At 48.9% G+C, this 25632-nt stretch overlaps 8 protein-coding genes across 8 annotated transcripts; 5 read left to right on the top strand and 3 right to left on the bottom strand.

Moving 5' to 3' along the window:
• Positions 1-256: 256 nt before the first annotated feature.
• On the top strand, positions 257-2921 carry DFJ58DRAFT_843236 (uncharacterized protein; the record flags this gene model as incomplete). Its single annotated transcript, XM_041392934.1, has 10 exons — positions 257-372; positions 424-433; positions 493-589; positions 645-979; positions 1037-1366; positions 1423-1888; positions 1934-1935; positions 2012-2215; positions 2276-2678; positions 2737-2921. 10 exons carry the CDS (start codon positions 257-259, stop codon positions 2919-2921), a joined length of 2148 nt encoding a protein of 715 aa, XP_041241752.1.
• A 516-nt stretch (positions 2922-3437) lies between these two features.
• On the top strand, positions 3438-4316 carry DFJ58DRAFT_483802 (uncharacterized protein). Its single transcript, XM_041380606.1, has 4 exons — positions 3438-3723; positions 3781-3852; positions 3920-4233; positions 4290-4316. The coding sequence occupies exons 1-3, from the start codon at positions 3586-3588 to the stop codon at positions 4208-4210; spliced, it is 501 nt and encodes a 166-aa protein (XP_041241751.1). The 5' UTR covers positions 3438-3585; the 3' UTR covers positions 4211-4233; positions 4290-4316.
• A 5015-nt stretch (positions 4317-9331) lies between these two features.
• On the bottom strand, positions 9332-10758 carry DFJ58DRAFT_483698 (uncharacterized protein). The gene is made up of 3 exons (XM_041380605.1): positions 10028-10758; positions 9599-9974; positions 9332-9548 (listed from the first exon to the last, which is right to left on the bottom strand). Exons 1-3 carry the CDS (start codon positions 10407-10409, stop codon positions 9419-9421), a joined length of 888 nt encoding a protein of 295 aa, XP_041241750.1. The 5' UTR covers positions 10410-10758; the 3' UTR covers positions 9332-9418.
• A 652-nt stretch (positions 10759-11410) lies between these two features.
• DFJ58DRAFT_798010 (uncharacterized protein) lies at positions 11411-12765 on the top strand (the record flags this gene model as incomplete). The annotated part of the gene is given in 4 exon segments (XM_041390660.1): positions 11411-12063; positions 12117-12371; positions 12533-12665; positions 12685-12765. Coding segments are annotated over 3 exon segments (710 nt in total), but the record flags the coding sequence as incomplete, so codon positions are not given.
• A 3136-nt stretch (positions 12766-15901) lies between these two features.
• DFJ58DRAFT_663376 (uncharacterized protein) lies at positions 15902-16835 on the bottom strand (the record flags this gene model as incomplete). The annotated part of the gene is made up of 3 exons (XM_041382357.1): positions 15902-16031; positions 16082-16457; positions 16511-16835. The coding sequence occupies 3 exons, from the start codon at positions 16833-16835 to the stop codon at positions 15902-15904; spliced, it is 831 nt and encodes a 276-aa protein (XP_041241748.1).
• Positions 16836-17930: 1095 nt separating this feature from the next.
• DFJ58DRAFT_798001 (uncharacterized protein) lies at positions 17931-19169 on the bottom strand. The gene is made up of 3 exons (XM_041390659.1): positions 18898-19169; positions 18469-18844; positions 17931-18418 (listed from the first exon to the last, which is right to left on the bottom strand). Exons 1-3 carry the CDS (start codon positions 19088-19090, stop codon positions 18289-18291), a joined length of 699 nt encoding a protein of 232 aa, XP_041241747.1. The 5' UTR covers positions 19091-19169; the 3' UTR covers positions 17931-18288.
• DFJ58DRAFT_797998 (uncharacterized protein) lies at positions 19043-19460 on the top strand (the record flags this gene model as incomplete). The annotated part of the gene is made up of 1 exon (XM_041390658.1): positions 19043-19460. A coding segment is annotated over one exon (357 nt), but the record flags the coding sequence as incomplete, so codon positions are not given.
• Positions 19461-22444: 2984 nt separating this feature from the next.
• On the top strand, positions 22445-23378 carry DFJ58DRAFT_717223 (uncharacterized protein; the record flags this gene model as incomplete). The annotated part of the gene is made up of 4 exons (XM_041384341.1): positions 22445-22766; positions 22822-23039; positions 23068-23198; positions 23249-23378. 4 exons carry the CDS (start codon positions 22445-22447, stop codon positions 23376-23378), a joined length of 801 nt encoding a protein of 266 aa, XP_041241745.1.
• Between the last annotated feature and the right edge of the window lie 2254 nt (positions 23379-25632).

The following is a 25632-nucleotide window of genomic DNA, read 5'->3' as shown; positions in this document are numbered from 1 at the left end:
TCAATATGCATATTCAATGCGCATAAATGACAACTGATCTCTCTACAGCGCCACTCTCTGCACATTGTTATTGGTCTTGCTCCTTTGGTTTGTTTTCTCATGCATATACATAGCTAAATTATTAACTTGGTTTTTGTCATATTTAAGGCATGCAGCGACACACTCACACTAGCCAGCGCACTCGGACTCGGACTCACTCAGACCACTCTAGTTCATATGGCGAACCCAAACAGCATTGTCTGTCAATTTACGGAAGATGCCCTTGCCGCCGAAGACCGAATCTGTGAACGCCCGAGTTGTTGTGCCCAGATCGCAAAAGGCCAGCCTTGTTTTTACGTGGCTACAATGCAACCTGGCAGATCTGGGCGCAATGTATGTGCATCATGCTATGCACGATATGAAATGATGTCCGTAACATCTCAGAAACCCACCGGTGAGTCGATAACGATTTTCTCGATGTTATTTACTGACATATTTGTATTAGCATCACAGCCTGCCTTGCGACAACATCCATCGTCCACCCCAGCAAGTCAGCGATGGCCTGATCCTAAGGCCATTCGGCAGTCAGTGAATGCTTCCCAACAGAAATGTAAGTTGTTCCAATCTTTGATAGGACGCGAGCTGATTCTAACCGTGACTGACAGCGAGTGTCAATCCGCCTCGTGTGGTGGCAATCCCTGACTGGACCAATACCTCTATGGGCCCACCGCCTGTCCCTCTGCCTCGCGACCGTACAACTGGTCCTGATGTAGCTGTTCCCACGTCTTGGCAGGGGCCAGCGGCATCACCAATACCATCGAGGCTCACGGGTCCCATTGGATATTCAGCCCACCACGGATCATATTCGACTGAATACCAGAGATGGTCCAAACTCTCATATGCTACTCCTGGTGGCGCAATGGCTGAAACCATTTCACTAGAGATCTCGGCCATTCATGAAGCGGGCGGGTGCAAGAAATCAAGAGGTACATTAATCGGGGTATGACCTTTCCTATGTTCACTTTCATACCCGGCTAAACTGGCATATTTTATTTAGAATATCTGCGAGGGCAAGAAGGATATTGACGCCCAAATTGATGCCCCAGGCCTCATAAACTTGGCTATGGAGACGGTTCTGCCCAAGCTACATGCGTTTGGTGGGACCTTTTCGTGGCGTGAGCATGAATTCATCGTGCGAGACTTGAAATGGGTTGATCTCGCAACACACCCACCATCAATTCCCTATTTCTACTCACAGTGTCTTCAGCCCGCCCATAAAGGTCCGGCGAAGGCCCCAATATTCAAGACGAAACAATTCAGCCTTATGGTAGTTGTGCCAGAGATTCAATGGACCGATTTCGAAGACTGGCAAGAAGCGAACGAAATGGTATGTTTATTCGTTGTATGATTGTTACCTACACTAACTTACACTTAATTGTACAGGCGATCGAACGCTCAAGTCGTCAGGCTAAGGGCAAGGGCAAGGCAGACCCGCTGTTTTTTGCCGACTCGGCAGAATCACTGGCATACACATACTCAACTGACCCACCGTTCAACCCAACTGACTTCGACTCAGCTGACCCACCGTTTGACTCTCAGACAGCGCCAAACCACCAATTCGACTCAGTTGACCCACCGTTCGACTCTGAGTCAGCGCCAAAGATATCATCTGCTGCCACCCCAGTACCAGCGCTGAGCATGTCATCTACTGCTGCCACAGTCCCTGCACCAGTTACCACAACTACCAAGCGAACTCATGAGCGTGCGATAAGTATCACCTCTTCACCTTCACCTCCTCGCAAGCATAATATTCCTCGTAATCCCCCGCCTGTTCTCTGCTCTCCTGATCGCGACGACCTGAGGATAGCCTTGAAGATTGGAGGAGGTGCGGATTTAGATATGCAGCAGGGTATGTCATTTTTTGCCGATGTATGTGTTCAACACGCTCACCTAGATGTAAGTGTCTAAGTTCCAGACCGAAAACATTCATTTTTACTCAATCCCCACCCGACAACTCAACGACCTCTTGAAGTGTACCCGGTACCATTCGTTTTCTGTGGATAACGCTGATTCGTCAGTGGGCTATGTGACCATCGACACATCCCCTGAGGGTCGCATCGGCATAGGTGGATTCAAGACTGCGCATACAGGATGGTTGACATTGATGTTGCCTCCTACCTCAGGTCTTGGGTCCAGGGCACGGCATGACGTTGTTGTGAAACGTCCATTCGAGAAGGTATATCCCAAAGGCACGCCGGCCAGTTTGGATTTCAAAATTGGATGATTTGCGCCCAAGGACGAGTCGGCCAAGTTATTTAGGGAAGCAAATGTCCTATACTGGGCAAAAGCTCTGTTAGGTCTCGTCTACGACGTCATTGACCGTGCTGTGGCAGGGGCATCTGAGCCTGTACCATTCGATATTCCCCGTGTGCGCTTTGTCGAAGCTGGTCTGGCGCTATCTTACTATCAAGATAGTAGCAAGCCTGCATTAAAGGTTGCATCAGCGCGTGCATGTTTTCTCCTCGAGGAAGTTATCAATGGCAGAGACGACGATTTCGTCAAGTATATTCATAACATGGACCCCAACCCATTACTTGATCCAGATGAACCTGGATATGACTTTGCGTTGTTCCTTGCCTTCACACAACATGTACAGTATGTAAAGACAGGTGGGCTGGTCTTCATCTCTGATTATCAAGGTATGTACTTTACCTTGTTACATTGCGCATCGGCGATTCTGACGTCGGAATCAAACAGGCAATACTGAGCTGTTGACTGACCCACAGATTATGACACACCCTTCGGTTAGCGACAAGAAAGACATCTTTGGGGGGGGCAACATCGAGAAGGCGGTCAGTGAATTTGAGACTCGCCACGTTTGCAACCACTTCTGCAAATGGCCAGGGTTTGAACTTGAAGAGTTTGGGGGCAAGGTAGCTTAGATGACGCTAGTTTTCGTTTAGCATATGTTTTGGGGCGGTGTTACAATGTATTACAGCTTTGGGTTTTCATCCTTATACACTCGACCTAGATTCAAACACACAAGTAGGTTTCACTGATCAACACAGACAAATACGCCAGGACGGTGCTCGAGGTCCGATTACTATATGTGGCCATTTTTTCTTAAAATTTGAGCACGAGTGTCCGGCTTTCCATAGGCGGCTGTGTAGAAAGGGTTAACGACGTTGATGATGTCAGGCGTTTTGGGTTGGTAGAGCAGAATCCTAGCGCTCGTGGAGCCTAGCTGGGGAAATGCGAGTCTTGAGCTTGAGGTTACAGAACGTTGAGGTGCGGTGGCTGCATGGAGTTGATGATGCATGTCACGTTCGGTCACCGGTGGCCATGGGTGCGGGTGAAAAGTGAGAAAAATGAAGCTAATGATGCATTTTGGATTATTAGTACAGCAGGATCCTGACGACCTTTTGTCACAATCACCTTCGACGATCCACTGCATGTCAGAAGAACGCGGTCGAAATTCAATCATTGGATAAGCACTGCTGAGGCTATTTTTGATCCACAGGATCACAGCATGTCAGAAGAACCGCTTGCAACACAGCAATTGCCAAGTGTTGCCTCGAGGCGTTAATGGCCTGTTATTTTATATAAATGATGACGTGGGTCTCTGAGTATCTTACTTCACTTCAGCTGCTATTCACAATGACCAAACGCAAATCGTCGAGCGACTCAACTCAACAAACCCACACATCTAAGGACGGTCACAGTGCCAAGAAGTTAAGGATCTCGGTAAGTCCACGAGCATGCGTAATGAGTGTCCTGGAATACGACTGAGAATGTCATAAGCGCTCGAAGGATTCAGGCAGCCGCAGCCCTCTTCCCCCGAATGTTAATCATGAAGGTGCTTCATCGACCTCGGTACGTTCTCATACTTGCCCTCCACTCTCTGCGCTCTTTCTAAATCCTGGTGGTCCCGCGAGTTCAGGCGGCTCCATCTCCCATGGAAGTGACTAATACCCAATCGGAACTTCGGGGTGCACAAGAGTTTCCAATGCGCATGCATCCGCTTGCGGGACCTGTGATTACTGTGGCGTCTGTTGGCCAAGGCGGAGAAGAGAATCTTGATGCCGTCGACAGTTTCCAGGACACATATCTCGAACCACTCAGAATATTGGACAATGTTATCAGCAAGATCGCAGATGTATGGATCTGCCTCTCGATCGTAACCGAACTAATCTCATCCCACAGTTACATCCATATGCAAAGATGGCACTAGGCGTCTTGTCTTGCGCAGCCAAAGTATATTTTCTCTGTATCTCCTCCTATCTCCCACAGCTCAGCAATCACTTGTACAGATTATTCTAGCTCAAGCAGATCGCGACACAGCGCTACTCAAACTTCTCAAGAAGATATGTGATGTTTACCGCTTCATAACACAAGACGACATGCTTGACCAACTCTCGTCGACACGAATTATCCTTGGCAAGATTTCTCAGCAGACCCGTGAATGCGCCCATTTTATCAAAAAATATTCGGAGACCAAGAAAATTTGTGAGTGTTACAAGCTGGTGCGCTCTGTACCGTCTCGAGCTTCTATCATCATCATAGGGAGCAGACTTGAAAAAGACGTCTTCTCCGAAACGAAAGATACGATCAAAAAGTACAATGACGTATTCGATGGGCTCATGCAAAACTTCCGGGACCAAGTTACTCGCAACGTAGCCATAGGAGTCCACGCCACAGCCATACACGTCCACCGTATGGGTAAGTATTGCGACGTTCTTGTGACATGACATACTCATACCTTTTCAGAAGAAACATTGGACCTTAGCAGTATGACCTATGCAGATGGCGCGGGACTAGATACCAGAAAAGAATGCCTTGAAGGGACCCGCACGGAAATACTTTTCGACATCATCGAATGGGTCAACAGCACTGGAGACAATGTTCAACGCGTGCTGTGGCTATCTGGGCCTGCAGGCAAGGGCAAATCGGCCATCGCCCACACCGTTGCTAAGTGGGTCAACGACGTGGGAGGGCTTGTTTCGTGTTATTGTTTTGACCGCCAGCGAGAAGCAGACCGTCGCCATGAAAAGATCTTTTCCACGATCGCGCTCGACCTGGCTGACCGTGATCCGGAGATGATGCGGGCATTGGCAAATGCAGTCAAGGCCGCAAAGTCGCTCAAAAAGACAGCGGATATTATCCAGCAGTGGCAGAAACTTCTTATCGAGCCACTGAAGAAGTCATCTGGGTCCACTACGGAACCCATCGTGATCGTGATTGATGCACTGGACGAGAGCGGTGGAGTGGAGACACGGAAAGACCTCCTCGACATTCTAGCCGGTAAACATCACAACCCCGCTGTTCCCAAAATCACAGACCTTCCTGGCAACTTCCGCTTCATCGTCACCTCGCGCCCGTTTGATGACATCAAAAAGAAGTTTCGTGGTGTTCATCACATTCGACAGATGTCGATGGATGATATTCCACGAGCAGATGCGGAGCGCGACATCCGTGCTTACGTATCCAAGGAGTTGGAAGGGCTGAATTTCCGTGAGAGAGAGTTCGCAGTCCTCGCTGAGAAAGCTGATGGACTTTTCGAGTGGGCGCGTCTCGCCTGCAGATACATCAAAGAGTCCGATATGGTATCTCCAAAGGATTACTACGAGGCTGTGGTGTCACGCGATCCTGCTGAGAGAAGCAAGCTGTTGCACAACATGTATGACCTCATTTTAACAAATATCATACCCAGGGATACATCTCCGGATCCGCCGAAACTGCGTTCGACGAAGCTAGCGAGATTTCGCTCAGTAATGGGACAGATACTAGGCACAGCTGAACCCCTTCCTTTAGCTTCCCTGAATGCCATGAGGTGCCATTTTCCAACACCGGAGGATAATTTCGACGTCGAGCTTGTGGTAAAAAGCATGGGGTCCCTCCTCAGCGGCACCACCAACCCAGATTCCCCAATCCGACCACTTCATGCATCCTTCCGCGATTTCCTGACGGACAAATCATCCAGTGGAGAGTTTTTCATAGACCTGTCAAAGGTGCAACACGACCTTGCATTCTCGTCGCTTCGAGTGATGGAACACAGTCTTCGCTTCAACATCTGTGATTTAAAGTCGTCGTATCTGCCTAACAAGGAAGATCCCGGTCTACAAGAACGAGTGCAAAAATGCATTCCCTTACATCTATCATATTCATCTCGATTTTGGACGTCACACGTACGAACCACAGCCTTTGACAAGGAGCTTGCGAAAGAAGTGACATTGTTGTTCGACCACGAGCGCCTGTTTTTCTGGCTCGAGTTACTCGCCTTGATCGAGGCGCTGGGCAATGCAGTTCCTGCCCTCTCACTCATTCCCAAGTGGTTGAAGGTGAATGCATTGCTACTGAGTGCCAGATAAAGCGCTCATGCGCAACCACAGGGTCATCCTAAATTCAAAGATGTCTTGTCGACTGCAATGGACGTACAGAGGTTCATTCAAGTCTTCGGCGGGATGATTTTGCACAGCACGCCACACCTGTATGTATCAGCACTCCCATTCTCGCCTGCCAACTCTCCCCTATCGAGAGAATTTTCTGCACGGTTTCCGAACACTCTTCGTGTAGCATCTGGACGTGATATGAAGTGGCCAGCTGTTCAGACTGTGCTGAGGGGGCACACTTCTTCAGTTTGGTCGGTCTCGTTCTCGCCGGATGGCACTCGCATCATCACTGGTTCGGACGATAACACTGTTCGGTTGTGGGATGCAGGGACGGGAGAGCCAGTCGGTAAGCCCTTGCGGGGGCACACTTCTTCAGTAAACTCGGTCTCGTTCTCGCCGGACGGCACTCGCATCATCACTGGTTCTTCCGATGAGACTGTTCGGCTGTGGGATGCAGGGACAGGGGAGCCAGTCGGTGAGCCCTTGCGGGGACACACTGATGAAGTAAGGTCGGTCTCGTTCTCGCCAGACGGCACTCGCATCATCACTGGTTCTTCGGATAATACTGTTCGGCTGTGGGATGCAGGGACGGGGGAGCCAGTCGGTGAGCCCTTGCGGGGGCACACTCATTCAGTTTGGTCGGTCTCATTCTCGCCGGACAGCACTCGCATCGTCACTGGTTCTTGGGATAACACTGTTCGACTGTGGGATGCAGGGACCGGGAAGCCAGTCGGCGAGCCCTTGTGGGGGCACACTTCTTTCGTAAACTCGGTCTCGTTCTCGCCGGACGGCACTCGCATTGTCACTGGTTCTTGGGACCAGACTGTTCGGCTGTGGGATGCAGGGACGGGGGAGCCAGTCGGTGAGCCCTTGCGGGGGCACACTTCTTCAGTACACTCGGTCTCGTTCTCGCCGGACGGCACTCGTATCGTCACTGGTTCTTGGGATGAGACTGTTCGGCTGTGGGATGCAGGGACGGGGGAGCCAGTTGGGGAGCCCTTGCGGGGCCACACTGATTCAGGTTTGTCGGTCTCGTTCTCGTCGGACGGCACTCGCATCGTCACTGGTTCGGAGGATAACACTGCTCGGCTGTGGGATGCAGGGACGGGGGAGCCAGTCAGCGAGCCCTTGCGGGGGCACACTGATTCAGTTTTGTCGGTCTCGTTCTCGCCGGATGGCACTCGCATTGTCACTGGTTCTTGGGATGAGACTGTTCGGCTGTGGGATGCAGGGACGGGGGAGCCAGTCGGTGAGCCCTTGCGGGGGCACACTCATCCAGTAAGCTCGGTCTCATTCTCGCCGGACGGCACTCGCATCGTCACTGGTTCAAGAGATAACACTGTTCGGCTGTGGGATGCGGGGACGGGGGAGCCAATCGGTGAGCCCTTGCGTGGGCACACTCATTCAGTAAACTCGGTCTCGTTCTCGCCGGACGGCACTCGTATCGTCACTGGTTCTTGGGATAAGACTCTTCGGCTGTGGGATGCAGGGACGGGGGAGCCAGTCGGCAAGCCCTTGCGGGGGCACACTGGTTCAATTTGGTCGGTCTCGTTCTCGCCGGATGGCACTCGTATCGTCACTGGTTCTGCGGATAAGTCTGTTCGGCTGTGGGATGCAGGGACGGGGGAGTCAGTCGGTGAGCCCTTGCGGGGCCACACTTTTTCAGTGAACTCGGTCTCGTTCTCGCCGGACGGCACTCGTATCGTCACTGGTTCTTACGATACGACTGTTCGGCTATGGGATGCATGGACGGGGGAGCCAGTCGGTGAGCCCTTGCGGGGGCACGCTGATTCAGTAAACTCGGTCTCGTTCTCGCCGGACGGCACTCGCATCGTCACTGGTTCGGACGATAACACTATTTGGCTGTGGGATGCAGGCACGGGGGAGCCAGTCGGTGAGCCCTTGTGTGGGCACACCGATTCAGTAAGGTCGGCCTCGTTCTCGCCGGACGGCACTCGCATCGTCACTGGTTCGAACGATCACACTGTTCGGCTGTGGGATCCAGTGATGAGCCAACCGTCGCAACAGTGTGCTGTGTCAGATCCTTCAGCATTATCAGATGAACATTGCACGCTCGAGGTCACGACTACCATCACATTCAACATTTGGAACAATCACCCCATTCGCTTCTCTTCCAACTCTATCCATGCACTCTGCAACACCTCAGAGCTAACGGAGGGAGCATCCCATTTCGACCCCATTTCGACCCCCTTTTTACTGGATCGTGACAGTGGATGGATAGTAGGACCCAAACGTCGCCTGTTATTCTGGGTACCACCGGCTTCTCGAAACCCACTCTATTATAGCCCTGCAACTACATTAGTGATACCCAGAGGAGGTCATGAGCTTGATTTGAGCCGCATGGCACACGGACAACACTGGCACAAGTGCCGAAAGGAGTGAGTGTCTTCAAAGCTCTTTCCGTTCCTCGTAGTTACTCAAATCAACACTTGCAGACCTTAGTACCAACCAAGATCGCAGCAATGGATCCATTATGGAGATTTCAGATACAATTTAGATGTGACCGAGTGTACAGTGGATCGTACTTCGTATTCTATTATATGCCCGAGTTTGGGATCGTCCATGCAAATCGGCGGAAACATTAACGTGGATGCGCCACCACAGAGCAGCAACAATGTCCTGCGTGAGATATGGTGCAAGGAGGGCAACAACCAGTGCGGGTGGGTACACACGACAGACTGCCATCAAGACAGTGCAGAAGCAGGGAAGCATGATAGCACTTGGCAGGTTGTATATTTCGAATCCAAGTCCTGTGTTTCCGTGTTAGTTCTTCGTCTATTCTTTTCAAATGCCCGTGTCTGCCAACTTTCTCTTCCTGCGTCTGGGTCGATCTTTTTCGTATTTGACCTTTATCACGGCCTACTCTCCATGTTCTCCCGACAATGTGTCATGATAGCCACGATACGTCCACGAGGATTGGGCAAAATTTCTAAGAGTGAAATCGGCAGAGTACAAATACACACAGATATAGCAACGAAACGCGGTACGAGTTCTTCGTCAATTCTTAACGCTACTTGACAATACGTCTTCTAATCATAGAATACCAGAGCTCTCAGCTCGACGGATTCCCGAAGCGGCGTTCCCTCTGGAGTGTTCGGGTCTTGGAACCCAGTATGAGGGGTCAACCTCGCAACACTACCATCTTGTATCGAGTCATAGCTGACACCCTTTTAGCACGGCGGAAAGCTCCCCTAAGTTATTTCGCTCACCATTTGATAAGAACAAACTCTTCCGGGGTCATTGCCTTCATGTATTTCCACTGATGGTTTGGGTTGTATTTGACTGCAAATGTCTCACTCTCACGGTCAGAGTATATAAGAGCGACAGGGACCAAGTCTTTCTCGAAATCGACACTGCGGAAGTCGCATAGTGCAACCGGCCAGTCTACAGCTGCATGCGATATAGGCCGCCAAAGGTTTATGAGTTGGAAGCGTCTGCGAAGGAGGGAAGGAGCTTCTGTTGGCGGGAGATGCGTATGAACACGAGCAATGGACGACGCAGTCGTTTGGTCCACATGAACCGAGGAGATTGGTTGAAGTTTCTGTGGGTTATCGCCTGACTCGCCTGGGCAATGACGACGAATATCTATGTCATGAATTAGGGATCAAGACCTCGTTTCACATTGATGATCGACGTACGGTGATCGAAGATGACAATGCTGGTCGCTCCCGTAACCCTCTTGATGAGGTCGATACCCTCGGGGTAGTATTCGCGCTCAATCTCATCATCATTCAAGAAGCTGGTATGCTTCGCTGCTTCTCGTCCATACTGAAATCCGGCATTGTCAAGCTTGTAAAGTTCCTCCTTCCCCCGCACGTCCTCGATTTGCATATCATGCGGCTCCTGGGTCCAGTTGCGGGCCGGTTTTTCCATGGTGCTATCTGCGTTGAATCTATTGCGGTAAGGCAGAGAGCCGTCAAGTGGAGCGACGAAGTAGTTGAGGGTGCCGATGGTGTCAGAAGCCATGGTTAATCCGTTGATACTGAATGTAAGGCGGAATGGAAGTGTCCTTGGTACCATGAGCAAGTCATATCCTACTTATATGTCTTCAAGGGCCGAGGAAGCCACTTGGCTTTATCTAGGGCGTAGCTAATTTGACGCTGCGTGACGCGTATGTGATGCGGCACCGGCGTAAAACTAAGGAGCCTTGACGTGGCACTGAGGAGCCTTGACGCGCCAGTGCAGATCTTCCTATGTTCTGAATTCGACTCCCACATCAAGTTGCATAGCTCATATGACCATTCCTACGTTATTTTATTCATTATAAGGACACATACTACTCACTAGCCACATCAGCCAATGACTATTTTCTTTTCCTCCCTCTCTGGATCCTCTTCGAAGCACGTCCATGTTTAACTGGCGCACATTGTTCAGCTGGCAGCGAAGGACGACATTTCACGGGCGCAATTTCTTCTTCAGCTGGCAGCGAAGGGGTTACCGTAACGTCGGATAACTCGTAGCATCGGAGTTATCGCTGAATAAGGAGCCACGCTGTCAATCATATAAGTTAGAGACCTATTAAACAGAGCAGGTGATATTTTCCTTACTTCAAGTTCACTCTCGTTATGATCTCTTCCCAGAACCCATTCATTAGGAATGTTAAGATGCACATTTTCTCTAAGCCATAGGAATTGAGGCTGGAGAAATGATTTCTCGGAGACTCGGAGTACCACCGTGACTGTCCGTAGAATGCTTGGTGAATGATTTTATTCCTGCCTGTGGATAACTACAGTGTGCATCTAAGGACGCAAGGAAACACTGTCAGAAAATCAATCATTGTGCCAGTGACAGGTCGGAAATATACCTAAGTTATATTGTCAGTCAAAAGTATTGATGCGCAGGGTGGAATTTGACGCAGCACTGACGAGGCAGTGACGAGGCAGTGACGCGGCATGGATGGGGTTTGACACGGCACAATTTGCTTGACGTGGCATGTGCTATGTTTGACGCGGCATAGAGCTTTAAATCATGTGGTACGGAGTAAGCGAAGATGTTTGGGAGACTTGTCATGTCCTATGTACCCGCTTTACTAAATTAGAAAGGTGGGAGTAATAGGTGCTTTCTAGAGACCGCGTTTTATCAGCTCCCGCTCGTACCTCAGCAGTGCTCTTCATACAACTTTGGATCATCACTCATCCCGCAGTTCGGTGGCGCCAGATATTTTCATCCACATTAACAATCGGTGGGCCAGGGCCCCGGCCCAGGGGAATTCATAATGTGATATGTAAGCCAAGCGGCGAAGTTCCTCAGTCCTTGAAGACATATATAAGTAGGATATAACTTGCTCATGATACCAAGGACACTTCCATTCTGCTTTACATCCAGCACCAATTGCAACGAACTACCATGGCCTCTGGCACCATCGGCACCCTCAACTACCTCATCGCTCCACTTGACGGCTCTCGGCCCTACAATAGAATGTATGCAGATACTAGCGCCACGGCGAAGCCGGCCCACAACTGGACCCAGGAGCCGCATGATATGCAAGTTGAGGACGTGCGCGGGAAGGAGGAACTTTACAAGCTTGACAATGCTGGATTTCAGTTTGGGCGAGAAGCGGCGAAGCATGCCAGCTTCTTGAATGATGATGAGATTCAGCGCGAATACTACCCTGAGAGCATCGACCTCATCAAGAGGGTTACGGGAGCAACCAACGTTGTCATCTTCGATCACAGTGAGTTGACCACCAATGTGAAACGACGTATCGATACCTAATTCATGTCACAGCTATTCGTCGCCGTCGCCCAGGCGAGCCAGGCGATAACCCACAGAAACGTCAACCAGTCTCCTCAGTTCATGTGGACCAAACGACTGCGTCGTCCATTTCTCGTGTTCATAGGCATCTCCCGCCAACGGAAGCTCCTTCCCTTCTTCGCAGACGCTTTCAAATCATAAACATCTGGCGTCCAATATCGCATGCAGCTGTAGATTGGCCGCTTGCACTATGCGACCTTCCGCAGTGTCGATGTCGAGAAAGACTTGATTTTTGTTCCCTGACCGCGAGGGTGAAACATTTGGGGTGAAATACAACCCAAACCACCAGTGGAAATACTTGAAGGCGATGACCCCAGAAAAGTTTGTTTCTTATCAAATGGTGAGCGAAGTAACTTGGGGAAGCTTTCCGTCGTGCTAAAAGGGTCTCAGCTTTGACTCAATACAAGATGGCAGTGTTGCGAGGTTGACCCCTCATACTGGGTTCCAAGACCCGAACACTCCAGAGGGAACGCCGCCTCGGGAATCCATCGAGCTGAGAGCTCTGGTATTCTATGATTAGAATAATTAGAACACGTTTTGTCAAGTGGCGTTAAGAATTGACAAAGAACTCTTACCGCATTTCGTTGCTGTATCTGTATGCGTAGTTGTACTTTGCCGATTTCAATATTGGACATTTTGCACAATCCTCGTGGACTTATCGTGACTATCATGGCACTATTCATGTATTCATAACAAGGATGCATGCGGCATGAGGAATTCTGAAGTGACGTCATATTCAGAGGTCTAACTCGACGCGTGCATTGAGGGGGTGGCTCATGTCTGGTCCCGGAGGCCCCTGCCTGCGCTTCTGCCAGACCCTGCGCATATCCCTATTAAATATAACAAGAAATGAAACAAGGGTAAAGACCCACTACAAACCCCATTCTAGAGTAGATCCATCGAGCACTGCAAAGGCGTACGTTGTCACCCAAAGGGGGTAGACACCTTTACTCTTGATTGTCAGCTGGAAAGTATGCAGCTCATCGTCTGCTATCAGGGAAGGCAAACGAGCTGGGATGTCATCAGACAGGCTAAAGGGGACGGTCCTTGTAGAAAAGTCCTTCATGCGGAGAATCGATGCTAGCAGCAATCATCACCAGACACATCACCGGCGCATTGCAGGCATAATCAACAAGCCCAAACATCCTAGTCCAGTACCCTGACGAACTCTTAGCTACGCAAGCTCGATCAGAGAGATAAGTATTGGATACATACCCAATATTGTCGTCAACTAGATTCAGTCGGTCAAGGTTGGTGTGCATAAGCGGAAACGGGAAAGTGTTCAAGGATGAGACGAACTATTTTTCTTCCGCCATGGCATGATAGTGACTAGATCAAGCAGTCAATGGGGTCGAATGCAGAGGTCCTGCGCGTGAGGCGGGAGTCGATTCCACTCAGTATCTATGTCAGTGATGACCGAGTGCTGGTACGCATGAGAGTGTATGCCAGCAAGCCCGTGCATTGTGCCGGCTGAGTCTTGCCCCTTGTAGTTGGTGGTGGAAAATTGCGTTCCACTCCAACGTTCTGATACCAAGCCAATCTAGTAGCATATAGGGTGTCCCTACGCCATCACCATCTTCGCTATCCGACCACGCATGCAGTGGTAAGTGATAGTGCTGCGCGCATAGCGCATCATTGGTACTGTGTACTCGACGGGTGAGGGCATCTCATCACATGGAACGAAGCATGTAGGATCTTGATCACCGTAGTGAAAAAATATTGGCATCAGGACTTCAGTTACAACTTACCAGTATGTACAGGCAAGTTGAGTGCTCGGAGAAAAGCGCAATCAATTTAAGCGCTATAAGTAGTCACGTGGACAAGATAGCCGAACATGTGCCCAAAAAAGGCTTTCGAAGACGATAGAGCCTCACCGGCACCGCTCAGCGCTCAACCCTGCAGGCCATCCATCGGAAGAAGAGGGCCCTATTTTTCTGATGGATGACCTGCAAAGCGCATCAAGGAAAAGACCAGCGGTCTCACAGGGTGTCCCAAAATCTAAGAAACAGCACTCCGAAAATCCTTAACAAAATTCGAGGATGGAAAAGTCCAGATACAGAGTAGACCTGTTACACAGCCAATACCAGCAAACAGGTTCTCTGATGAGGACGAACATGAGAAAGAAGAAGCTGAGGACTAGGAGATAGTTGCAGATGAAATGATTGTGGATGCCACTGGATGGTGCTTCCAGCAAAGACCCCAATGTATGTCGACGATTACAGGGACTGAATGCAAACGATTCATACTGTTCTGAATAGCTGCGAGAGAATCACATGAAGTCCAACGTTTACTGCAGGAACGGCGTCAAGCAGCTAAACACATTCCCAGTTACTCGCAGATGCAAAGCGCGTCTGGTCATTAGCTCGGTAACAAAAGCATACCTCCGAGGAACGACAGAAGCATGTGAAAGCATCAGGAAAAACCTCCTTCGCGAAATTCATGAAATTCCACAAACTCGCATGAAATACAGAGAATTCGGTAAATTATTTGTATTCAAAGGTATTTCAACAATTTCATTGTAATGTTCAGACAAGAGTTAAATAAGCATGTCGGTCACTGAAGGGGTTTAAAAGAAGGTGGAACAGCACTCCAAACAGTGCTACTCGTCCACTCACGAGGTGCCGCTGCGCCGAAATTAGGTATAAGATGAATGCTCCTACGGATATCTGATATGTCAATGATGCTTGCCAGACGTTCTCCATGACGAATCAAGCGGCCAACTTTGTACAACCCATGGTGTAATTCCGGTTCTGAGAACTGATGAAGGTCACCCAAGGAAGAGTCAAGAATATTATTCTTAATCACGACGCAAGCAGGATTATCCAGATTGTTGTGAATATAGTGGGCAAACAAGGAGGGACCGGGTCGCGATGGAGCTTAAAGGTCATTACAAGGCATTAGCTCAAAGCAAGTACATATGTCCGGTCTATCTTCGCTCCTTAGCCTTCTGTTGACAATGGTAGTAGTTCTTAGTGACCAAGTTGATCGGGCTCTGTCCAGCACATCGTGCGTCTATCTTGCTCTATAACGTATTCCGTCTACTGTTGCACCAGGATTGCACCAGGAGGCATCTGTGGTTCTTGCCGATGCTTTCGAGCTTTATGCAAACGCATACGAGCGTTCAATTCTCCTTCACGACTTCCACGGCAAGGAAGTCGCTTTGTTCTCTCAAACGCAAGCTTTTAAAGCCGAGAAGGCGAACGCTAGAACAGGCTTTCCTGGGGTATTTGAAGGCCTTGAGGGCGAGCGAAGAAGAAACGCGTACTAGAGGCACTGAAAGAAAATCTAACCACGATGTAAGCACCTGAAAATGAACATTGTGTACACTGCATTCCTCCAATCGATGATGCTATCGACAGTTTCCATGCAATTGTGCATGCCGAATCCGATGGCATGGATGGAGTGCAAAGAGGAAGCCACACAACATCAATACGCGCCCTACAGTGGAATCATGAGGAATATCCGGTCCGATATTCAGAGACGTGGAGGAGAACAAGATTTGGAGAGCGCACGAACCTACATATACATGAACGTTTGAACACTCGGATGCACAGTGGACGTCTTCGAACGTTGTTTATTCCTCTACCACATTCTCCTGTCTTTAGTTTCTTTTCGTAGGTATCTTGTTCTCTTGCAAGCTTCATCAAGAAACCCCTCCGCTACAAATTTAGGCTAAGTAATTCGTGATAATAAAATGGCATATAGATACAGCAACAAAACGCGCTACGAGTTGTTGACGCTACTTGACAATACATGTTCTAATCATAGAATACCAGAGCTCTCAGCTCGATGGATTCCCGAGGCGGCGTTCCCTCTGGAGTGCTCGGGTCTTGGAACCCAGTATGAGGGGTCAACCTCGCAACACTGCCATCCTGTATCGAATCAGAGCTGAGATTCCCTTAGCACAACGGAAAGCACCCCAGAGTGACTTCGCTCACCACTTGATAAGAACAAATTCTTCTGGGGTCATCGCCTTCAAGTATTTCCACTGGTGGTTTGGGTTGTATTTCACCCCAAATGTTTCACCCTCGCGGTCAGGGTATATGAGAGCGACAGGTACCAAGTCTTTCTCGAAATCGACACTGCGGAAGTCGCATAGCGCAAGTGGCCAATCAACAGCTGCATGCGATATAGGACGCCAAAGGTTTATGATTTGGAAGCGTCTGCGAAGGAAGGAAGGGGCTTCTGTTGGCGGGAGATGCCTATGAACACGACCAATAGCCGCCGCAGGCGTTTGGTCCACATGAGCTGCGGAGACTGGTTGACGTTTCTGTGGGTTATCGCCTGACTCGCCTGGGCGGCGGCGACGAACAGCTGTGACATGAATTAGGGATCAAGATGTCATTTCAAATTGGTGATCAACTTACTGTGATCGAAGATGACGATTTTGGTTGCTCCCGTAACCCTCTTGATGAGATCAATGCTCTCAGGGTAGTATTCGCGCTCAATCTCATCATCATTCAAGAAGCTAGTGTGCTTCGGCGCTTCTCGCCCAAACTGAAATCCAGCATTGTCAAGCTTGTGAAGTTCCTCCTTCCCGCGCACGTCCTCAATTCGCATATCATGCGGCTCCAGGGTGTAGTTGCGGGCCAGCTTTCCCGTGGCGCTATCTGCGTTGACTCTATTGTAAGGCCGAGAGCCGTCGAGTGGAGCGACGAAGTAGTTGAGGGTGGTGATGGTGTCAGAAGCCATGGTTATTCTGTTGATGCTAGATGTAAAGTGGAGTGGAAACATCCTTAGCAAGTTATACCCTACTTATATGTCTTCAATGGCCGAGAAAGCGGCGCAGCTTATATATCCATATCACATTATCAATACTCCTGGCCCGCTGATTGTTAATGTGGATGAAAATATATCATAAGCAAAACGCCACCAAAATGCGGGATATCCAAAGTCGTAGAGCTTCTTACCTTAATTACTAAGGCCCTCCCACCAAGGCCACCTAGTATACAGATGACGTGCACAGCAGCAATCATTATTGATGATGTCGCCATTTGGCGTTGAAAGCAGGTGACATAAGTTACCCCTATAGGGACTACCGGTGAAGCCTAGAAATTTATTATTATTAAATATATCCTCAAGGTCGAAGAAGACAGGATCCCAGTGGCCAAAGGCATGATAATTTATCACATAAGCCGAGCATGTAGTTGCCGAGGATAAACGGGCAAGGATGGTCCATATCCGTCACAATATTTGTGGAGAGTGAAATAAGTCAAGCTGGATTGAGATTGATCAAGTTGCAGGTGCGAACGGGGCGCACAGTACTAGTCCAACTGGGAGCCATAAATGCAGAGTCGTTTGCAGAATACGGATGGCATGTATATCGGAGTACAAAGAGGAAGTCGCACAGCATCGACACGAGCCCTATAGCTAGACCTGAGTTAGGTCGTGGAATTTTGAGGAGTACTCGGTCCAACATTCAGAGACGTAGAGGAGAACACAATTCAGAAAGCGCATGCATACATAAATCTTTGAAGATTCGGATGGACTAGTGAACCGTAACGTCTGGACGGTGAAATACCTGATACTTGAGAATTAAGACTGGAGTTTTGCCCGAGCACACGACTGGAGTCGCAGACATGTGACCTATTTTATCGGAGTCTTCATCACGATGTACCATCATGTTGGAGCAGTACATACTGCTATGTGTCTCGATGCTGGACTCCGCTGTACAATATTGGGTTGTGTGTAGTACTAGCTGCTGAGCGCTGAAGTTTGAAGCGCTGACACACTCTTGGCTGACTAAGCCTTCGGCCCATTCCGGATCCTGTACTCCAAGTTTAACCCCGACTGGCAACGCCCTCAACGCCGCCCTCCATTACTGCTGTTTCTTCTTCTGTTACATCCTAACGTTACACTTTTATGTATCTGCTTCTTCTATATCGTTCGTTTCATCTGCCTTTCTTCCCCGATCACATCCTCCCGTCTTTCTGCGTCTCGTTGAGTTGCATCTTTCACCTGGAGCTTTTTCTCGTGTGCATCTTGGTCTATTGAGACTTGCAAGCTTCATCAGGAAACCTATCTGCTATAAATTTAGGCTAAGCACATCAAACTTTCTCTGATTCATGATAATTCGATAAAATGGGACATAGATACAGCAAATAAACGCGGTATGAGTTATCAACGCCACTTGATAATACGTGTTCTAATCATAGAATACCAGAGCTCTCAGCTCGATGGATTCCCGAAGTGGCGTTCCCTCTGGAGTGTTCGGGTCTTGGAACCCAGTATGAGGGGTCAACCTCGCAACACTGCCATCTAGTATTGAGTCAAAGCTGACACCCTTTTAGCACGACGGAAAGCTCTCCCAAGTTACTTCGCTCACCATTTGATAAGAACAAACTCTTCTGGGGTCATGGCCTTCATGTATTTCCACTGGTGGTTTGCGTTGTGTTTGACTCCAAGTGTCTCGCCCTCGCGCTCAGGGTATATAAGAGCGACAGGCACCAAGTCTTTCTCCACATCAATACTGCGGAAGTCGCATAGTGCAAGCGGCCAATCTACAGCTGCATGCGATATAGGACGCCAAAGGTTTATGATTTGGAAGCGTCTGCGAAGGAGAGACGGAGCTTCTGTTGGCGGGAGATGTCTATGAACACGAGCAATGGACGACGCAGTCGTTTGGTCCACATGAACCAGGGGGACTGGTTGACGTTTCTGTGGGCTGTCATCTAGCTCGCCTGGGCGACGGCGACGAATGGCTGTGACATGGTTTGGGCGTCAAGACGTTGATTCAAATCAGTGGCCGACGTACTGTGATCGAAGATGACAACGCCGGTTGCTCCCGTAACTCTCTTGATGAGGTCGATGCTCTCAGGATAGTATTCGCGCTCAATGTCATCATCATTCAAGAAGCTGGTATGTTTCGCCGCTTCTCGCCCGTACTGAAATCCAGCATTGTCAAGCTTGTAAAGTTCCTCCTTCCCGCGCAAGTTCTCAATTTCCATCTCACGCGGCTCCTCGTCCCAGTTACGGTTTGGCTTTCCCGTGGCGCTATCTGCGTTGACGTTAAGGTAGGGCCGAGAGTCGTCAGGTGGAGCGAGCATGTAGTTGAGGTTCGCGACGGTGTCAGAAGCCATAGTTCGTTGGTGCTGGATGTAAAGCGGAATGAAACGTCCTTCGTATCACGAGCAAGTCATATCCTACTTATTTATGTCTCCAAGGACCGGAAAGCCGCTTGGCTTACATATCACATTATCAATTCTCCTGGCCCAGCGGCTCAGGCTGATTATAGCTTGTTAATGTGGATGAAAATATCCCATAAGCATGGCGACCGGCGTAACTGTGCAATGAGTGAGGATCGATGATCCAAAGTCGTAGAGCCTCTTACCTCAATTACCAAGTACAAGTTTCAACGTTCAACACCAGTAATCTCTAGTACTTATTGGGGCGAGAAGAATGTTCGATTTTGTGGCCCAAAACACTAGCCAGGTGAAATTGACGTGGCGTATGTGAGTACTGTCACAAATGCATTGCCACTGAGATCATGCAACGTTCCTCATGTACTAAACACCATCTAGATGTGTCGCTCAAAATGAATCCCAAACACTTTGAATCCTCATCAATTAAATGATCAACATATGAATATATGAATGTCCGTCTGCGCACAGGCCCATGGCATGGCTCTCCATGGAGTGCTGCATTCACCTCTCACCAATCTTACAATAATGCTTGTCCTCCGCGTTCGTACTACTTGGGAACGAGGGAAAACCTCCTTCACAAAATCAAGGTAATTTTTGACAATTGCTCGTAATTTCGGTGAAATCATGCAAGATTTCCTAGGTAACTCCAGTCCCAGTTACTTCGAGAATTTCCCTGATGCTGTGTATCTTGTGTTTGTATTGTATTGCCTCTAATCGTTCATTCATTGATCTAATGTTGGTTTTCAGTCGGGAATGTCTCACTGTATCAAGCTTCGACCCCACCTTGTCAAGTCTGATGCAGTCTGTACTACATGTCAAGCCCCAACCATGTCATGTCAAGCCTCATTCAGGCTGGCTCAAGTACCACTCATACCACGACAAGTTCTTCCCAACATCTTCGCAGCCTCCGTACTGATGTCAACCTCCACACTTACCTATTCCGCGTAAATGCCTTGTGAATGCCGCGTCACAATCGTGTCAGACCTCACCAATGTCGCGTCACTGCTTCGTCACTGCCGCGTCAGACCTACCACATGCAGCGTCACTGCCTGCGCCAAACCCGCCCTGCGCGTCGGCACTTCAACTATCTATGTGACTTGGGTATGTTTTCAATCAGTCATAATAACTGATTTTCTAACAGTGTCTCCATTAGACGCCATATACTGTAGTTGTCCATAGGCAGTAATAAAATCATTTATCCAGCCTGGACCCCTTTTATTTTGTCTCCTATGGCCTAGAGAAGAACCGGTATCGCACTTTTGGAAACCTGGCTTTTATGAGTGCTTTGAGATATGGAGTGCATTCGTCTAAACCATCCTCCAGGAATTAATCAAATATATATTCAACTTTTTCTATGCCAACGAGAGAAGAAATCAAAATCATCCAGATCAACCGCTGGGTGTTGGGAACCTCATCCCCTGTTATGACCGCTCAGGTGCGCCGTTCGACTGATGCTCTTTGCGAACTCAAATTGACAAGTAGAACAGGTAATGTAATAGCTTATCTCCCGGCCTCTGTACAGACCACTCGGCTGTCTTTAAGCTTCCACGAGTCTTTGCTTGCCTCACATAGATCTGTCATGGTCACAAGACAGGACAAGTACAGATAACTTTCAGAGCCGTGCCCTCGCCCTCGCCCTGTTGTCGGTCTCGTATATAGACACTTTCCAATCAAAGTCGCTTCCATTTTACGAGACTATCCCATGATAAAGCCGCCCGTGGCTCGAGTGGTGACTTCGTGATACCCATGCTCAGATGTTGTTCTCACCGTCTCAGAAGGTCCACACCAAGCAATAGGAAATTTTTACCTGCTCTGTTCAATAGGTGGCCCCTTATTTAGCGATAACTCTGATGCCACATCATAAGACAAATTATCGCTCCCGTGTAACTTGATCTGGGAATCGAATGTAGGAACGCTTGTACTGGCGTGTCAGTGGCTGCGTCAAGGCTGCGTCAAAATAGCTACGCACCCAAACACTGATGACCACAGTTGAGACTGTTCTGGTATACCTATGATATGCACAGCACCAATAACTATTGATGATGTCAACCATTGACGTTGAAAATAGGCAACTCTAGAGACTACCGGTGAAGCCTGGAAACGTGTCTCTCAAAGGTAGAAGAAGACAAGATCTCACCAAAGGCATGATAATTATCGCAAAGGCCGGACATGATGCTGCCAAAAGAAACGGGCATGGATGGTTCATATCTGCCATGATATTTGAGTTGAAATCAGCTAGGCTGGATCGAGCTTGATCAAGTTCCGGGTGCGAACGGTGCACAGTACTAGTCCAACTGGGAGCCATCAATGCAAAGTCGCTTGCCGAATCCGGATGGCATGGATTGAGTACAAAGAGGATGTCGTGACAGCATCGACACGAGCCCTATCATTAGCTAGGCCTGAGTTGGGTCGTGGAATTATGAGTACTCAGTACAACATTCAGAGACATGGAGAACGTGCATATTCAGAAAGCGAACGAACCTACGCATACATGATTCCTTGAAGACTCGGATGGACAGTGCTGGTGATACTAGAGAATTATGTAGTAGAGTTTTGCTCGAGTTATGTACAAGGAGCATACTGACTCCGGCGTCAGAAACACGTGACCTATTTGATCGGAGTCTCTGAGTCTAAGTAGCTCATCTAAATTGTCCTTCCTCGAAGAAACGACTATCTTCCTTATATTATTATAACTATGGGAGTCTATGACAGACGATGGGTGACAAGTTTCAGATAGATTGGTCGGTGGTCGGCTCCAAGCGGTAGAACGAAGTGAGCGATGGCGGTCGGATGACTCAGACCTCATCTGAGTCGGGAAGATTTCAAGTTAACGAGCAAAGGCCGCTCCGTAGTCTGGGCGAGTTGCGAAACCCAAGAGCACCCACCCATTGGCCCATGTGCGGAATCGAATTGCCATCACGAAAGTCAGAGCGAGCACGGACATCGATCTGGGCACGTATTGGAGGTCTAGTCATGTTCCGGAGTCTGTGACGAGTTATGATTTTGGCCAGATGGTCTCCCCTATCCAGACCAATCGATCGTTCCTTCGCCAACGGGAAAGCATGCTTGCGTTTGTCAGCCTGGTACGTCATAGTGGAAACATATAAGGGGGCAAATTGATCAGATGAAAAAAACTACCTCCCATTTTTCTTGCTAACAATGACCACAGTCTCTGCAGAACTCGTGTACTTTGCTCCGCCCCTTGACGGGTCCCGCCCATTCACCAACATAAATGCCGATTCGACGACAGGCCTGCGTCCGCGTAATTGGCAGCAAGAGGTGCATACCGTCGAGATTGAGAGCGTCAGGGGCAAAGAAAGTGACTACACCTTGGACACTGCAGGCTTTCAATATGTCACGAAACCCTCCAAACACAGTACTTTTATCAATGACGAAGAGATTAGAAGAGAATACTATCCAGAGAGCATTGAACTCCTCAAGGACATCACGGGCGCGAGCAAAGTCATCCTTTTTGACCACAGTACGTGTAAAACGGGCACATCATACTGCAATATCTGATTTTGGTTGGATCTTAGCGGTGAGACGCCACCGCCCTGGAGATGCAGAAACGGACGAAAGTAAGCGTCAGCCTGTTAATCAGGTTCATGTAGACCAAACTCCTGAGTCGGCTACCGCTCGTGTGCATCGCCATCTACCTGCCGGCGAGGCGGAGAAGCTTGTCAAAAAGCGCTTCCAGATTATCAACCTTTGGCGACCCTATCTCTCACCCTGCAATCGACCATCCATTGGCGTTGTGTGATTATAGGACTGTCGACGTAAAGAAAGATCTCGTTCCTGTCACACTGGTTTATCCGGATCGTGAGGGCGAGACTTTCGGGGTCAAATTCAACCCGACACATAGGTGGAAGTACGAAAGAGGGATGAAACCGGACGAGGTAGTCTTGATCAAATGGTTCGCTGATTATATTTTACTCCGTGACGATGCGCTTACTTCGGTCACAGTTACGATTCGGCTAAGGACGACAACATTGCCAAATTCACCCCACATACTGGGTTCAAGGATCCCTCTGCACCACAGGGAGTGCCTCTCAGGGAGTCTATTGAGCTCAGGGCGCTAGTTTTCTATGAGTAGAGGGGTACCGTTGCTACGACGTCATCATACTTTCTTACTTCATTTCGCATCCCTGCAATTGACTGTTTAAATTACGGAACTGAACGTGATTGACCTAGAGATTAAATGATTGTTGTCGTGATAGTACCTGCCTTGCAAAAGCGCCTTTGGAAGAGTCAAATTGTTCCATTCATGCAAGGCGTTCAGAAGCCCAAAGAGAAGCCCCATCCTTACCTAGTCAACTATACAAGCCAAACTTAAGACCTCATATTGTCGCCAGGAGCTACTGGTCATATCATGACAGCCCTAACTCAAGTATCTCGCATATCTTATTGTTTATTTACCCCCTCAATCTCAAACGCTCGTCCAAGCTCCTTGTCGTGTCCCAGAAGAGAATACCCGATACTGAATTTGTGGGCAACGAATATCATATCCCCTTCATCAGCTTGTGCCATCAACAGGACTCTCGGTATGAAAGATAGTCAGTTCGAAGATAATCAGCTGGACACCCGATCAACAACAGGCTCCCTGATAATAAACCGGACGTTCTGAGTTCGTGCCTCACTTGGCAGTCCGACCTCCACCGGCGCAGAATGGATATCCTTAAATGATGAGTGTGGTTTCACTCGCTGCGGGATGGGACCTGTCACAATGCCCAATGGTGAGCGGGTGGTTGAATAAATGACAGTCAAGGAGTAGCCGTCTCAGATTCCCAGGAAACCCGTGAGCAAGTCTAGTGGCGAGGACAAAGATTTCCGTCAGAATGAGCAAGAAGCCCAGCAGGACCAGCAAGATCGAGAAGCTTAGCAGGGGATATAAAGAGGCTCAGCGGGCCGATATTGTAACAATCAATTTCCTACCATGAAACACTGTTTGTTTAGTCAGTTGCGGGATGATGCACGCCTTGATCCTTTAAATGCCTTCTCTCCAAACTCATGATGTGCATCGTCGAGGAATTCCTGGCATCGCGACGATCAATGCAATATATTGATACTGGTGTCGCATGTGCTGATATTGATATTGTCGAGTCACGCGACGTACTAGCTAGTGAGGTATGTAACGTCAGATAAATGATATTGGATCTAGCGATAAGCCACACTGCCTTAAGTCCGTGATAGCTAACGTTGACAATGATTTTTCCTTAATAGTCCAACTCTCAAAGTTTATTTCATAGTGCGAACGTCGTCTACCAGCCCTGCAGTGATTATTCAGCTCAACACCATGACAAACGAACCAGTAATTTGATGGGTTGTGCATCCCTTTGCTTGAGAGCTCGTTCAATGAACTGCGCGACTCCGAAACTGGGATTCTCCCGCGCTAAGGAATTGATGAATGCGGCATCCATCAATATTTAGCGCGGGAGAATCGCCTTTAGCACCTGTGTATTATCCGTGTCAAGACCCCGGTTCCACACAAACAGTTGAATATGGCGATGCTCGCTCTGGAAGTACATCGATTGAGGCCGCAGCAAACTGTTACGATGTCAGTACAGCGTCCACCAGAGAGGATGCACATATCTGACACGGTAGTATACCGCTTGTATGATGCAGCCGTAACAATAGATCGTGAGTAATGGAAATAGCAATTGGGGGCGCCATCAAATGATAGCAATGAGGCAATGCCAGCAAAAAGAACGGGAACGTACATGAGAACAATCGTACCACCGAAGATCGAACGCACTAATCTATAAATGACCATGCACACCTGGGTTCCATTAATCGAAGCTTACTTCCCCGCACATATCTGGAGAATGGGCGCAAGGAGAGACCTGGAGTTTCCGAAGCAATGAGTCCGAAGTGCCTCAAATGTAAACCGATCTTCGGGTTAGACCCGTAGGGGCTAGTAGCTGAGCGCTGAGCGCTGATGGAGGAGCTCAGAATGCAACGCATTGCAAAGTGGCACAGGCGCTTGGTGTTCGACAGGATCAAATCAAGACAATTTTAGACAGAATGACCAAATATTTTAAACTTTCAAGTTAACGTTATGTGGTCGTCGGAGTTAGAATTAACTTCTACTCGTCAATTCATGATCATAGTCTCGGCCGTATGATGTCAACCGTGTACTACTTCCATCTCCTACTTCCGCCATTGATCATGGCGCCTGTGCTCCAATTACATACACAGTGCGACCATCATGATCAGATCATCATGAGCAAGGCACCCTCCGCCGAATCTGCTATGTAGATCTAAGTCACACACGGCTACGTTGCTGTGCACACTGTAGTACTTATTTTCAACTACTTGCTACATTTATTCACCTGTTGGGCCACACGAGA

The sequence above is a fragment of the Suillus subalutaceus genome, assembly GCF_016647625.1.
Source record: "Suillus subalutaceus strain FC151 chromosome Unknown DFJ58scaffold_85, whole genome shotgun sequence".
NCBI lineage: Eukaryota > Fungi > Basidiomycota > Agaricomycetes > Boletales > Suillaceae > Suillus > Suillus subalutaceus.
Note: the sequence above shows the minus strand (reverse complement) of the source record. Positions and strands in the feature narration are given on the sequence as shown.